The following is a 16,625-nucleotide window of genomic DNA, read 5'->3' as shown; positions in this document are numbered from 1 at the left end:
ACAGAGACTCTTGTGACATTATCCTGACTGCCTTGTCCGAGAATTACTTCGAGCAGATAGTTAGAGAACCAACTCGTGAAGCTAACGTTTTAGACCTCATAGCAACAAATAGACCGGAACTTTTCGACTCCGTGAATGTAGAAGAGGGTATCAGTGATCATAAGTCAGTGGTTGCATCAATGACTACAAGTGTAATAAGAAATGCCAAGAAAGGAAGGAAAATATATTTGCTTAACAAGAGTGATAGGGCACAAATCGCAGAATATCTGAGTGACCACCATCAAACGTTCATTTCTGAGGAAGAGGATGTGGAACAAAAATGGAAAAAATTCAGAAACATCGTCCAGTACGCCTTAGATAAGTTCGTACCGACTAAGGTCCAAAGCGAGGGGAAAGATCCACCGTGGTATAACAATCATGTACGAAAGGTACTACGGAAACAAAGAAAGCTTCATCATAGGTTTAAGAGTAGTCGAATCATAGCTGATAAGGAAAAGCTGAACGAAGCGAAAAAGAGCGTAAAGAGAGCAATGAGAGAAGCATTCAACGAATTCGAACATAAAACATTGGCATACAATCTAAACAAGAACCCTAAAAAGTTTTGGTCATATGTAAAATCGGTAAGCGGATCTAAATCCCCTATTCAGTCACTCGTTGACCACGATGGCACCGAAACAGAGGACGACCGAAGAAAGGCAGAAATACTGAATTCAGTGTTCCGAAACTGTTTCACTGCGGAAAATCGTAACACGGTCCCTGACTTCAGCCGTCGCACGGACGCCAAAATGGAAAATATTGAAATAAACGATATCGGAATTGAAAAACAACTGCTATCACTTAGTAGCGGAAAAGCATCCGGACCAGACGAGATACCCTTAAGATTCTACAGTGATTATGCTAAAGAACTTGCCCCCTTTCTATCAGCAATTTATCGTAGATCGCTGGAAGAACGTAAAGTACCTAACGACTGGAAGAAAGCGCAGGTCGTTCCCATTTTCAAGAAGGGTCATAAATCAGATGCGAATAATTATAGGCCTATTTCGCTTACGTCAATCTGTTGTAGAATAATGGAACATGTTTTGTGTTCTCGTATTATGACGTTCTTAGATAATACAAATCTCCTTCATCATAACCAACATGGATTCCGCAAACAGAGATCATGTGAAACTCAGCTCGCCCTATTTGCCCAAGAAATTCACAGTGCCGTAGACACTGGCGAGCAGATTGATGCCGTATTCCTGGACTTCAGGAAGGCATTTGATACGGTTCCGCACTTACGTTTAGTGAAAAAAATACGAGCTTACGGAATATCGGAACAGGTTTGTGATTGGATTCAGGATTTCCTAGAAGAAAGAACACAACATGTCATTCTTAACGGTTCAAAATCTGCAGATGTAGAGGTAATTTCGGGAGTACCGCAGGGAAGCGTGATAGGGCCTTTATTGTTTACAATATACATAAATGACTTAGTTGACAACATCGGTAGCTCCGTGAGGCTATTTGCAGATGACACGGTTGTCTACAAGAAAGTAGCAACGTCAGAAGACTCGTACGTACTCCAGGAGGACCTGCAGAGGATTAATGCATGGTGCGACAGCTGGCAGCTTTCCCCAAACGTAGATAAATGTAATATAATGCGCATACATAGGGGCAGAAATCCATTCCAGTACGATTATGCCATAGGTGGTAAATCATTGGAAGCGGTAACGACCGTAAAATACTTAGGAGTTACTATCCGGAGCGATCTGAAGTGGAATGATCACATAAAACAAATAGTGGGAAAAGCAGGCGCCAGGTTGAGATTCATAGGAAGAATTCTAAGAAAATGTGACTCATCGACGAAAGAAGTAGCTTACAAAACGCTTGTTCGTCCGATTCTTGAGTATTGCTCATCAGTATGGGACCCTTACCAGGTTGGATTAATAGAAGAGATAGACATGATCCAGCGAAAAGCAGCGCGATTCGTCATGGGGACATTTAGTCAGCGCGAGAGCGTTACGGAGATGCTGAACAAGCTCCAGTGGCGGACACTTCAAGAAAGGCGTTACGCAATACGGAGAGGTTTATTATCGAAATTACGAGAGAGCACATTCCGGGAAGAGATGGGCAACATATTACTACCGCCCACATATATCTCGCGTAATGATCACAACGAAAAGATCCGAGAAATTAGAGCAAATACGGAGACTTACAAGCAGTCGTTCTTCCCACGCACAATTCGTGAATGGAACAGGGAAGGGGGGATCAGATAGTGGTACAATAAGTACCCTCCGCCACACACCGTAAGGTGGCTCGCGGAGTATAGATGTAGATGTAGACACTTACTAGTGAATCTGCTTCAAAAATACGAGTTTTTTTTGCCATCTTAAATCAATATTTAGAGCTTTATGAACAAAATGGTAGTTAAATGAATCGATTTAGTCATCGGGAACATCTTTTAAAACAAATTTAAATATATGCCTGTATATGTCAACGACCGTGTTTCCGCTGCGGTCGGATGTCAAATGGAGTCATTATTATTTGCGTTACCTAGAAGCGTGAGACGCGGAAAGAAACAAGGTTTCACAGTACAATTGAAGGAAAGTAACGGAAAGAGTTTAATTTGTAATTACAATAGACGAAAAAGCAGCTTTTCTCTGAGTTCCTTTAATTCGTTTTTCGGTTTGTATTTGCGTCTGTGAGAGCGTTTTTCCCTAGCAAAGTAAGGGTGTATCGAGTTGAAATTAATATCACGTACTAAGGTCTGTGGTCGCTTGGCGGTGTAAAAGTTTTAAGCTTGTAAGTGAAGGCAGTGAGGAGTTAGGGTCATTTATGTCGCATGTTTTCAAACACGAAGAGAAGATACGCACCTTCTAGCCCAGTAGCTTAGTTTGCTTTGACTCTGCAGATGTTCGTGAATCGTTTAATGTATGCGATTCTCTCGCTGTCTCTTGTTTGAACTGGTCGCGTTATAACGGATCTGGTATTTACTAGCAGTCGTCACGACCAGTGCCCTGGCATACGGGACTACAAGTCCCACCGCCACACTTTCACCTGTCCATGTTGGGCAAAATTTTTCTGCCTGACTCATGCAGTACTATCACCGTCAGAGGGTGGTACGGGACTACAAGTCCCACCGCCACACCTCCAAAGCGAATTGCAGTGACGGAGGAAATTTACTGCCTCACCAACACAGTTAGACCGCAATAGACCGGTGACGCTGTATTGTAACATATCACCCCCGGACTGCAAAACTAGCAGTGTCGCTTGTTAAAAGTGGGGAAGCAAACAGGGAAGCCGTGAAACGAAATATTCCGTAATTGGCTCGAAGTCGGTAATAATCATGGAAGCCGTGAAACGAAGAATTCCGCACTTGGTCCCAATTCCATGAGATTAGGCGCATTAGATGTGGGGAAGCAAACAGGGAAGCCGTGAAACGAAATATTCCGTAATTGGCTCAAAGTCGGGAATAATCAGGGAAACCGTGAAACGAAAAATTCCGCACTTGGCCCCAATACCATGAGAGTACGAGCATTAGATGCAGTTACTTGCTTTAATGATGGGTCAGTCAGCAGATGTAATTCTTTAGAGTTCTTGAGAAATGAAATATTCCCCATCCGGCTCCAACACCATGAGATTAGGTGCAGTTATATTCTTTAATAATTGGGGTCAGTTAGCAGATGTGATGCTTTAGAGTTGTTGGGACCAACTCCTGGCTGCAATATGAGACAAGCACTGATGGCAATTGATTGCTTGAGAGTGGCCGAAGGCTCTTGAGGCAACTAAAGAGGCCACAACAGCAAAGAAGAGCTAGAAAAGGAAGAGAGAAGATGAGGAACACAAAATCCAAGAATATAATGCAACTGGAGGGCTCTAAGAACAAAAGAGGTGAGTAACAGATGAAATGTACCTTTAAACTGAATTTCCCAACAATCAAATTTCCTGACATTTTTGTTTTACGCAAAAAAAAAAACAATTTGAGCTAGAGGTCTGAAATTTTTGGTGATATTTCAGGATACCATTTGGAGAAAAGTAGGCTACAGGCACCAGCTTACTATCACCAGGAGGAAAAATATACCCTTATTAATTATAAAAAATTACCTTAATTTTGATTGTGTAATTTATGTATTTATATTATAAAAACTATTGATTGAAATCATTTGATTTAATTCTGCTTGTTAGATAACAATAACAAAAATGTGATCACAAAGTTTTAAGCATCTAGTTGATAAGTCTATAGACTTCGAACATAGATTGGCAGGAAAAATTTTAAATTACTGACCGACATAAATGTTTATATAATAAAGTTTATATCAAAGCTATTGTGATTATTCTTATACCAAAATCTTCATCCTTAAAACACTTTCATTGTCCTAAAATATCTTTGTATTCAGAGTTCACATTATGCAGTTAGACCCTCATAAACTTTATGAAAATTGCTACTGTTTTTCCAGCGGTTTACTGGCAAGTTACCTTGAGACTGACGAGACTGTAGCGATTATAAACATCCTATAATAACGGGTATGTAATACAATAAACTACAATGTGCGTATGAAAAACTTGGGACCACCCATGATGTGTATCACATTTGTTGACTACAAACCTGATTTCGAGGAGGAACATTCCGGAATCTTGTATGGCGAAAGCTTTGCATATTCTGAAGGCTTTCTACAGTGGCTAGACGAAACGTACCACGTGATTATAACTGACGTGTAGCTACTCACGGAAACCCAGTATGGGTTGTAATTACCGTATGGTAGTGAAACCTGGTAGGTTTGCTTACACGTTAATGCGGAACCGATTTACGCTGGAAAAAAATTGGTTCCACTTATGGTCACCAGGCGCAACTCCGGCGCTGTACAGCATTTCGTCGACGTCTACGAGGCTCAGACTGAACAAACTGTGTTAAGTGGCGGTTAATAATAAAATTAACTTGTGTCTTTCTTACTTATTTGACCTTTTCTGCCCATGTCCTGTTATTAATTCATTACATATGGAACATTGCCGTACATCTTTCTTGCATTCACAGCGCCAGATTTGCACGTGGTGGCCAAAATTGGAACTAATTCTTTTCCCATCGTAAACCTCTTCTGCATTAGTGCAATGGAACATCTATAAAGTTTCGATGCCATACGATAATTACACTATGAAGTGTGAGTAACTGCACTTTAAATATAACCACCTGGTAAATCCACAACTACAACCTTCACACAAATGTAATTAAAATAGAATGGGAATGAAAGTGAAGTTGCACAAGAAAATATGAAAACCCTACTGTCGAGGGGAAAATTGGTGGCATTTGTTTTTACATACAATCAGGGTATGATCATTACCGATTGTAACTAAATCGACAAAAAAGTAGTCCTTAGTACGTAACATTACTCGTCTGCTTCCACAGAATGTTGGAATCGACGTGACCAAGAGAAAAGTGCTGGTACACCAGGAAGATGCGGCTGTTCACACAACAGTCGCCGTGCTGCGAACGGCACAAGCGCTCTTTCGTACTACTCTAATACCCACCCTGTCCACAGATTTAGACTCGCGTGATGTTTTAGCTGAATCTTAATCACAAACGACTGCTTGAGAGCTGAGAAAAAAATCATCTATTGAAGGACGTATCTTCTCTGAGAACAAGAACTGCGAAGATTCTTTGTAAAGGGCTAAAAAATAATGAAATCTCACATAACTTAATCAACTAAGTGCAGAGTATACTAGACTGAAAATAAATATCTGCTTTTATAAAATAATAATTTAATATTTCTAACCTAACTGGTCATTCCAGCCTCAAACAAACTTACCGACGACAGAGAAATGTATCGTGTGTCGGCCGTTTGCCACACCGGGGAAAAAACAGAAGTAGATGCCCGAATCCTCCTTTAGCACTGAACTTATCTTCACATCCAGTGTATCAGACTGATTGTTCATCACTCCGCTGACACGGTCAAACGTGGAGCTTGTGTCCGTCTCGAGTCCATCCCGAGTAAATACCTGTTGACAAGATTGATATAATCACCTGACTTAATGGTGATATGCGATGCAAGTTGTTGTTATTAGTATAGAGAGGCTGTTGTGAGACACTGACATATCGACATTACGTATGTTTACAATGTAATTTTATAGTGAGCAGCACATCGCCAAGCAGTTATCATGTAGGTGGAAAACACATGTCCTATGAAGACTGTGACATTACACACAGAAAGCTCGCGCCTGAGATGTGTATGGCCCGCCGTCTGTCAGTGTGAAACCGCTAGCGCACTTGGATGCGTCGAACTGTCTAGTGACGGTATTGGGGTGTTCATGTGCACGGGAGACCCAGGACAGGAAGATGGCGCCAAGTCTACTGTCTTTCTAATGTGTAGGTGTACCTGATTACAAACATAGTTGCAGAGTGCACTATATGTCACGTTAAAAAGCAGGATGCAATGATCAGTTGAATACCAATTTTATGCAGGTCACATACAAATCACTAAAAACACGTACACAAACTGAAAAAATACATAAAAGACAAATAACTATAAATTAATAACAATTTAAAAAGTGTCACAACTGCGAACAAAATGTCAACTTAATGAGATCTTCGAGACTCATCTCGACACACAGGCACACACATGCACCCGCACATCCTTGTCAGCATTCAAATATTTCATTAAGAAATGATGACTATTTACAGATCAAGACAAAATTAATCAAAAAGATAAGATAGCTGCAAGTAACAGGAATGTGGTATGTTCAAGTAGACGTTAGTACACACAAATCTATATTTTTGGTTGTTTTTAGTTTTTAATAGTTTTTCCCACGTTCGAAAGAGTGCTGATACCTTAACTGTCTGCTTGATTAATGAAAACCGCACCAAGTGCTACTGAGAACTTTACTGAGTCCACCACCGATTTCGGTCTTTACATGGGGCGAGGTAGCGCAGTGGTTAGCACACTGGAATCGCATTCGGGAGGATGCCTTTCAAACCCATGTCCGGAAATCCTGATTTTTCCCTAAAACGTTTCGCACAAATTCCAGGGTGGTTTCTTAGAAAGGGCAAGGCGATTTTCTTCCACTTCCTTCCCTAACCCGAGCTTCTACTCCGTATCTAACTGCCTCATTGGCGACGGGACGTTAAACATTAATTTCCTCCTCGGCTTTTACGTTAAGCCATTTTCATGTGCTTTTCAAAATCGACATAAATCTGATAGACGAATAAATAATGTATATAATAGAAGACGAAAAAACTTGGCTCACACATGTACAGTGTAAGTATAAATAGATGATACACTTAAGCACCAAAGAAACTGGTATACGCACACGTATTCATATGAAGAGATGTGTAAACAGGCAGAATACGGCGCTGCGGTCGACAACCCCTAAGTAAGACAATAAGTGTCTGCCGCAGTTGTTACATCGGTTACTGCTGCTACAACGGCAGGTTGTAAAGATTTCAGTGAGTTTGAACGTGGTGTTATAGTCAGCGCACGAGCGAAGTGCGGATTTTCCAGTACGACCATTTCACGAGTGTACTGTGAATATGACGAATCCGGTAAAACATTAAATCTCCGACATCGCTGCAGCCGAAAAAAGATCCTACAAGAATGGGGCCAACAACGACTGAAGAGAATCGTTCAACGTGACAAAGTGCAACCCTTCCGCAAATTGCTGCAGATTTCAATGCTGGGCCATCAACAAATATCAGCGTGCGAACCATTCAACGGAACATCATCGATATGGGCATTCGGGGCCGAAGGCCCATTCGTGTACATTTAATGATTGCACGACACAAAGCTTTACGCCTCACCTGGTCCCGTCAACACCGACATTGCACTGCTGATGACTGGAAAGATATTGCCTGGTAGGACCAGTCTGGTATCAAATGGTATCGAGCGGGTGGACGTGTGCGGGTATGAAGACAACCTCATGAATCCATGGAACCAGCACCCGCGCTGGGTAGCCGCGTGGTCTATGGGCCTTGCCACGGTTCCCGCGGCTCCCCCCGTCGGAGGTTCGAGTCCTCCCTCAGGCACGTGTGTGTGTGTTGTCCTTAGCTTAAGTTAATTTAAGTTAGATTAAGTAGTGCGTAAGCCTAGGGAACGATGATCTCAGCAATTTGATCCCACAGGAACTAACCACCAACAAACATGGGCCCTGCATCTCAGCACGGGGTTGTTCAAATTGATGGAATCTCTGTAATGGTGTGGGGCGTGTGCGGTTGGAGTGATATGGGACCCCTGATAGGTCTAGATACGACTCTGACGGGTGACACGTAGGGAAGCATCCTGTCTGATCACCTGCATCGCCGCGCGGAGTGGCCGCGCTGTTTTGAGGCGCCATGTCGCGGGCTGCGGGGCTCCTCCCGCCGGAGGTTCAAGTCCTCCCTCGGTCTGGATGGGTGTGTTCTTCATAGCATAAGTTAGTTTAAGTAGTGTGTAAGTCTAGGGACAGATGACATCAGCAGTTTGGTCCCTTAGAAATTCACACACACATTTCACCTGCATCTGTTCATGTCCATTGCACACTCCGACGGACATGGGCAATTCCAACAGGACAATGCGACACCCCGCGATTCCAGAATTGCTACACAGTGGTTCTAGGAAGACTCTTCTGAATTTAGAAACTTCCGCTGGCCAACAAACTCCCCAGATACGAACATTATTGAGCACATCTGGGATGCCACGCAACGTGGTTCTCAGATGACATCCTCCAACCCCTCGTACTCTTACGGATTTATGGACAGCCCTGCAGGATTCATGGTGTCAATTTCCTCCAGCACTACTTCAGACATTAGTCGAGTCCATGCCACGTCGTGTTGCGGCTCATCTGCGTGCTCGTGGTGGCCCTACACGATATTAGGCAGGTGTGCCAGTTTCTTTGGCTCTTCTGTGTAAAAGATTGAGCAGTGCAACAGTAATTCCAAATAATGAAAAAGAACAAGTCATGTGGATTTTAGAAAAAATGATATGCTCAATGACATCGTGAGAAAAGTGGGGACGTAAGGATTACAATCTCCAGATAGATGCGAAAATTACAAATTGCGTGTTTTACCAATAAAAGGCTGTAACAGATCGTGCAGACACGTCTCGATCACTGAGTCAACAGATGGGGCCGTTTGCAAGACAACAACCATCTGCACGAACAGTTCGACGACGTTTGCAGCAGCATGGACTATCAGCTCGGAAACCATGGCTGGGGTTATCCTTGACGCTGCATCACAGACAGGAGCGCCTGCGATGGTGTATTCAACGACGAATCTGGGTGCACGAATGGCAAAACGTCATTTTTTCGGATGAATCCAGGCTCTGTTTACAGCATCATGATGGTCGCATCCGTGTTTGGCGACATCGCGGTGAACGCACACTGGAAGCGTGTATTCGTCATCGCTATACTGGCGTATCAGCCGGCGCGATGGTATGGGGTGCCATTGGTTACAAGTCTCGGTCACCTCTTGTTCGCATTGACGGCACTTTGAACAGTGGACGTTACATTTCAGATATGTTACGACCCGTGGCTCTACACTTCATTCGATCCCTGCGAAACCCTACATTTCAGCAGGATAATGCACGACCGCATGTTGCAGGTCCTGTACGGGCCTTTCTGGATACAGAAAATGTACGACTGCTGCCCTGGTCACCACATTCTCCAGCTCTCTCACCAATTGAAAACGTCTGGTCAATGGTGACCGAGCAACTAACTCGTCACAATACGCCAGTCACTAATCTTGATGAACTGTGGTATCGTGTTGAAGCTGCATGGACAGCTGTACCTGTACACGCCATCCAAGTTCTGTTTGACTCAATGCCCAGGCGTATCAAGGCCGTTATTTCGATCAGAGGTGGTTGTTCCGGGTACTGATTTCTCAGGATCTATACACCAAAATTGCGTGAAAATGCAATCAGATGTCAGTTCTACTATAATATATTCGTCCAATGAATACCCGTTTATCATCTGCATTTCTTCTTGGTGTAGCAGTTTCAATGGCCAGTAGTGTAAATTCATTCTTAGTAACAATATGCTTAGTCGCTGCTGCTGCATGCTGCTGCGCATTGCTGTAACCCACATGGCAAAGGGTAGTCATCTAAAGAGGTGAATGCAAAACAGAGACCTTGACACACTACAACATGTCATGTACTCTAATCCAGTAAACTCCGTTCCACAAGTCAGATTCTGTATCACTTGTAATTTCTTGTTTAAAAACGCAGTCAGATAGCTTAGGTATCTATTGTTAGAGGTTCATTTGTTCGTGTAGTTTTTCATATTCAAATACGCAGTCAAATAGCTTACCCAAATACTAGTTTTAAGTTTTCATGTAACAATCTGCTGAGGGCTTAAGTGACAAGACGCACACAGTGTCAATCAGGTTAGATTCCGTTTACTGATATGTCAGGTTCCTTATCGAGTCACTTTTCATTAACGAACGTATGTATATTTGTTGTAGCTACACACATATTAGTTGCATATACGTTACAACCTTCAACTTGCACTTGTTTCTTTATCCCTAATCCCCAAATAATACTACAATCAGTAGATAGATAAGCATTTATATTAATGTTGTTAATTTTTTCCTTCTGGAACAAAACTGAGTTTTAAAATAATTAACATGTTAACTTCACTAAATTAGTACACAGGTATCATTTTAACCTAACGGTTAACAATATTCCAATAAAACTACAAAGTTTATTGAATTTTAACTTATTATTTGATTAAAATCTTCAAAATATTGAGCTGGAAATTCGTGTGGCTCACACGATAGTCATGTACTGAGAATGCGGCGCATCGGTACTAAAATGTTGCCAATCACTGTTTTAGATGCCACTACTACATTTGACTGTTACGAACTGAATGAAACACTACTGACCGTTTCGAAACTCCGTCAGTTTCTTGAGGGTACAATGCGAATACAGGAAACCAGATGGGTTCCTTATTTCTAGACTTTCAAAGAGATTGAAAGTTTACCGTCTAACCTCCTTGCCTAGGGACGCCAGATGAAAGTTGATGTCGTCAAGCCCTGAATGAAAATTGCGCAACGGATAACTGGGGAGGGGAACTTGAGCGCGCTACCTAGAGAGCGTGCCCTTTCTGTACGATACTAGGCAAGGGGCTGGAGGGCTCACACGCTGATGTGTGGGTCCCTGCATTCTATAGCTTTTATTTTAAATAAGTTCCTTTAACTTGACTTCTTTGTGATTTTTAAGGTGTGTTAAAGATTGATGACAGTTGATTACTTATTTATTTTAAACATTATCACTCGACTTTACAGCGATCGCAGCAAGTGTTTCGGTTTACAGATATTACAATTTTACAACTTATAGCTCGGGTATATTATATACTAATCTGCACGCACATTTCTACGGGTAAGACGGAATTGCGTTGGCCAAATGTATACCACCAAAGTCTCCCAATATTTTACATAGGACATTCACTATGTGAGGGGGATAACGGGCAAACTGGGGACCATATACTTTAACACAGGGGGTCAAATTTCCGGAATTAAACGAGCGCATTCATTTCCTTACACAATCCGAAGCTGGAAATAAAAGAATTTGTACAAATATTCAAATTCCTCTCTTCCATGCGTGAACATTGAGACAGACGGACAGAGGGCACGTCTGCTCACTTACTCGTCTTCTGTAACCCTCCTTGAATATGGCGGGCACCCGGAGGTCTTCCTGGGCCCCGGTGGAGGGGGTGGTCGAACCACTTTGCCGTGACCAACCTCTCCACCCCAAATCTTGTGACACTGGAAAGTCTTTGACTTTTACCTGCCTGTGCTGTCTCTCTGATCCCCTACCCAGGAGTAAGGTTGGCACTACTATACTACAGAACTACTTCCCAACAGAGATTTGGCCCCGCTTTACGGAAATGTGTGAGGAGGTTAGGAAAGATCATCTGCAGATTCATATTCACGTGCAAGAAATGCATAATACACAACACATATAAATAGGTATTATGAAGCCTGATACGTTTCTTTCCACCCGTCCACATGGGTTCTCTTGCACCCGCGGCCGGCCGCGCCGTGTAATAAAATTGGCTGCGGAGCCGCCTCTGTTTCTATTTCCCGGTGCGAGCGAGCAGCGGATCCTGCTGCTTATAGAGCGGAAACTACTGTACCGTTTCAAGATGTCTATTCAACATTGTCGCAGTGCATATCTTCCTTTGTTTGATACTAGATTATGGACTTCTTGACAGATTACATTAGCCTGCATGGAGAACCATCAACTTACAAAGAAATAAAATATAATGCGCTCATGGCAATTAACGGCATGCTACGTGGTGCCAAGTAGCTAGTTGCAGTCGCCTAATATTCACAGAAGACACATTTATCGTTTGCGAAACTGCCCAAATATAATTTTTTTGGTAGCTACTTAGTATGCGATAAAACTCGCCACTGTCTAACAGAGCTCCGTCGCACATTTAACGGAAATCAAAATACAGGTGAAAAACAAACGCTGAACGATGCAAGAATCAGTGTAAGGAGAACACTGGGAGAAGCATTCAATGAAAGTAAAGTTTTGCGAACCCACCTCAGTAAAAGTTTTTGTCTTAATATCGCTAAGCATGTCGAATTCATCTACCCAGTCACTCAGTGACAGTGTGGTCAAAACGGTTTCACTGTGGAGACTCATAATACGATTCCCCGTTTCAGTCATCATACAAATGCCCAAATTGCACATGCTGAGATAAGTGATCGCGGAACAGAAAAGCGGTTACAATCGCTTAAAAGTGGAAAGCCATGTGGACTAGATGAGATCTCTCTAATATTCTACAGTGATTACCTGAAAGAACTTGCTCCGTTTCTAGAAGCATTATTGTAGATGCACGAAACTAAAAGCCTATACCACTCACCATGGACTAGATGAGATCTCTCTAATATTCTACAGTGATTACGTGAAAGAACTTGCTCCGTTTCTAGAAGCATTATTGTAGATGCACGAAACTAAAAGCCTATACCACTCACCATGGACTAGATGAGATCTCTCTAATATTCTATAGTGATTACGTGAAAGAACTTGCTCCGTTTCTAGTAGCATTATCGTAGATGCACGTAACTGAAAGCCTATATCACTCACCTATTATGACGTTTTTAGAGAACTAAAATCTCCTCTGCATAAGTCATCTTGGATTTCGAAAATAGAGATCTTGTGAAACTCAGCTCGCTCTGTTCCCCCAGCGCTGTAGACATGGGCGCTAGGTTGACTCTGTGTTCCTTGACTTCAAGAAGCCATTTCGCACAGTTTCTCATCGAGGTTTAGAGGGAAAAAATACGAGCACACAAATATCTGACAAGATTTGCGACTGGATACAAGACTACCTTGTACACAGAACTCAACTCGTCGATCTTAACTGGAAAAAAAAAATCAACAAATCTTAGGGTGATTTAGGGTGCATCCCAGAGAAGAGAGAAGAGAACCGTTACTTTTTGCCGGCTGCTATGGTCGAGCGGTTCTAGGCCCTTCAGTCCGGTACCGCGCTGCTGCTACGGTGGCAGGTTCGAATCCTGCCTCGGGCATGGATGTGTGTGATATCCTTAGGTTAGTTAGGTTTAAGTAGTTCTAAGTCTAGGGGCCTGATGACATCAGATGTTAAGTCCCATAGTGCTTAGAGCCATTTGAACCGTTAGTTTTTACAATATATATTAGGTTGGTGCATAACTTCGTAGCGTTTTTGTTTTGTATGTTGTTATTGCTATCTATGGGTTTATTTATAGATTGTCATTTTTATTTTTAGTTCATTGTTGCTATTTGAGTTCACATATTGCCATTTTGTCTTTTGGAGATAGTGAATGGAGCTGTGGACGCTAGAGAATGGAGGCAGCCACAAACATCTACGACATGTATGGGGATAATGCCTTTAGAAAGAGCAAGTAAAAGTTTCCTTGTTTGAAGAAGGTTGGTTTTGACATTAGTGGCTCTCCACGTTCAAGAAGACTATCGAGTTTGATGAAGATGACTTAAAAGCATTAATCCACAATGATCCACGTCAGGGTACTCGAGAACTAGCAAATGTGATGAACTGTGATCATTTCACCACCGTGCAACATTTGCATGCAGTGGGGAAAGATTAAAAATCGGGTGTGTGGGTACCGCATGCACCAAACCAAAATCACAGAAATCAGTGGGTGGCCATTTCTGCATCTCTGTTTGCTAGTCATCTATTGGCACGTGAACAACAACGACCATTCCTATCCTGTATCGTTACAGGTTACGAAAAATGGTGTCTTTATGCTAACATAAGGAAAATAAAGACGGTTGAGCCCAAACAAAGCAACAACTCCCCATATAAATTACCTGCATGCATCCATAAGGATAATGTTATGCACCTGGTGGAACAGCGACGGTGTGGTGTAGGCCTACTACGAATTGCTTCCCACTACTGACATTTATTGTCAACAACCGAGTCGTCTTGCAGACGCAATCCATGAAAACGACCAGCAAGACTGCTTGAAGTGTGGGACTCGACGACAACGCCCGCCCGCATGCTGCGAGACTGACAAAAAACATTATACAGGAGTTGGACTGGGAAGTCTTTTCGCACCCACCTTATTCACCTGATATTGCACCATCAGACTTTCACCTTCTCCACTCTCTCTATCGAACAACGTTCAAGGATGAAAATGCGCTACGAACATAGCTCGATGAGTTCTTCGCCTCAAAATAACATGATATCTACAGTCGCGGAATCGAGAAATTACCGCAGCATTGGCAGACTGTTATAAATAGTGAAGGAGAACATATTATTGACGACTAAAGTCTGTGTTAGCTGTACCTATTGTGAAACTTCCTGGTCCCGGCGGTGGTTCGAGTCCTCCCTCGGGCATGGGTGTGTGTGTTTATCCTTAGGATAATTTAGGTTAAGTAGTGTGTAAGCTTAGGGACTGATGACCTGACCTAAGCAGTTAAGTCCCACAAAATTTCACAAACATTTGAACACTTTTTTGAAACTTCCTGACAGATTAAAACTGTGTTCCGGACCGAGACTTGCCTTTCCGCGGGCAAGTGCTCTACCATCTGAGCTACCCAAGCACGACTCACGCCCCGTCCTCACAGCTTTACTTCTGCCAGTATCTCGTCTCCTACCTTCCAAACTTCACAGAAGCTCTCCTGCGAACCTCCTGCGAAGCTGTGAGGACGGAGCGTGAGTCGTGCTTGGTAGCTCACATGGTAGAGCACTTACCCGCAGAAGGCAAAGGTCCCGAGTTCGAGTCTCGGTCCGGCACACAGTTTTAATCCGCCAGGCAGTTTCATATCAGCGCACACTCCGCTTGCAGAGTGAAAATCTCATTCTGTACCTGTTGTGTTCAGCAAAGTTATCGGAAAACGCTACAAATGGCTCCGAGCACTAACTTCTGAGGTCATCAGTCCACTAGAACTTAGAACTACTTAAACCTAACTAACCTAAGGACGTCACACACATCCATGCCCGAGGCAGGATTCGAACCTGCGACCGTAACGCTCGCGCGGTTCCAGACAGAAGCGCCTAGAGCCTCTCAGCCACTCCGGCGGCGAAAAACGCTACAAACTTACACACCAACCTAATATAAACGATCCAGTAGGTCACTCGGAAGGTCCCTAAAACTGTTCGCAGATGATGCGTTTGTCATTAAGAAGGTACCAACTTCAGAAAATCTTAGCGAACTGCAAGAAGTCTGTAGAGAATTGATGACTGGTGCAGTGACTGGCAGTTGACCATGAACGTACATAAATGTATCAAAATGCTCATACATACAAGAAGAAATACACTACTGCGCAATTGCACTACTGCTGGAAAACTTATCAATACAATGACTGCTGTAAAATTGCTAGGGGTAACCACATAGTGCGACTTGAACTGAAATGACCACATGAATCAAAACTAGGAAAGGCGGATGCTAGATTGAGATTTATAGGAAGAACCATCCGGTCTCCGTAGCGTAGCACTAGCGTTACTGCCTACCACGCAGAGGGGCCCGGGTTCGATTCCCGGCAGGGGACTGGGTGTTGTGTGCCCTTCATCATCATTTCATCATCATTGACTCGCAAGTCGCCGATGTGGCGTCACCTAAACAGGGCTTGCAATACGGCGGCCGAACTCCCCCGAATGGGGCCTCCCGGCCAACATTGCCATACGATCATTTCATTTCATAGGAAGAATCTTAGGGAAACCGCGAAGCAAGTTGCTTATAAAACAGTTTGTACAGGGGATCTCAAGTTGATTCCGTATTTCTATATTTCCGGAAAGCTTTTGACACCGTTCCTCACAAACGACTTCTAATCAAGCTGCGGGTCTATGGGGTATCGTCTCAGTTGTGCGACTGGATTCGTGATTTCCTGTCAGGAAGGTGACAGTTCGTAGTAATAGACGGCAAATCATCGAGTAAAACTGAAGTGATATCAGGTGTTCCCCAGGGAAGCGTCGTGGGACCTCTGCTGTTCCTGATCTATATAAATGACCTGGGTGACAATCTGAGCAGTTCTCTTAGGTTGTTCGCAGATGATGCTGTAATTTACCGTCTAGTAAGGTCATCCGAAGACCAGTATCAGTTGCAAAGCGATTTAGAAAAGATTGCTGTATGGTGTGGCAGGTGGCAGTTGACGCTAAATAACGATAAGTGTGTGGTGATCCACATGAGTTCCAAAAGAAATCCGTTGGAATTCGATTACTCGATAAATAGTACAATTCTCAAGGCT

The 16,625-nt window shown here is 43.0% G+C and overlaps 1 protein-coding gene across 1 annotated transcript in view; it reads right to left on the bottom strand.

Moving 5' to 3' along the window:
- LOC124777229 overlaps positions 1-16,625 on the bottom strand; it is a 146,863-nt gene that overhangs the window by 42,330 nt on the left and 87,908 nt on the right. Inside the window, exon 5 of the mRNA XM_047252554.1 lies at positions 5,778-5,967. Within this exon, the coding sequence (XP_047108510.1) occupies positions 5,778-5,967 (190 nt within the window). The remainder of the gene's footprint in view (positions 1-5,777; positions 5,968-16,625) is intronic.

The sequence above is a fragment of the Schistocerca piceifrons genome, chromosome 2 (genome assembly GCF_021461385.2).
Source record: "Schistocerca piceifrons isolate TAMUIC-IGC-003096 chromosome 2, iqSchPice1.1, whole genome shotgun sequence".
Taxonomy (NCBI): Eukaryota; Metazoa; Arthropoda; class Insecta; order Orthoptera; family Acrididae; genus Schistocerca; species Schistocerca piceifrons.
This window is presented reverse-complemented; position numbering and strand designations above follow the sequence as displayed.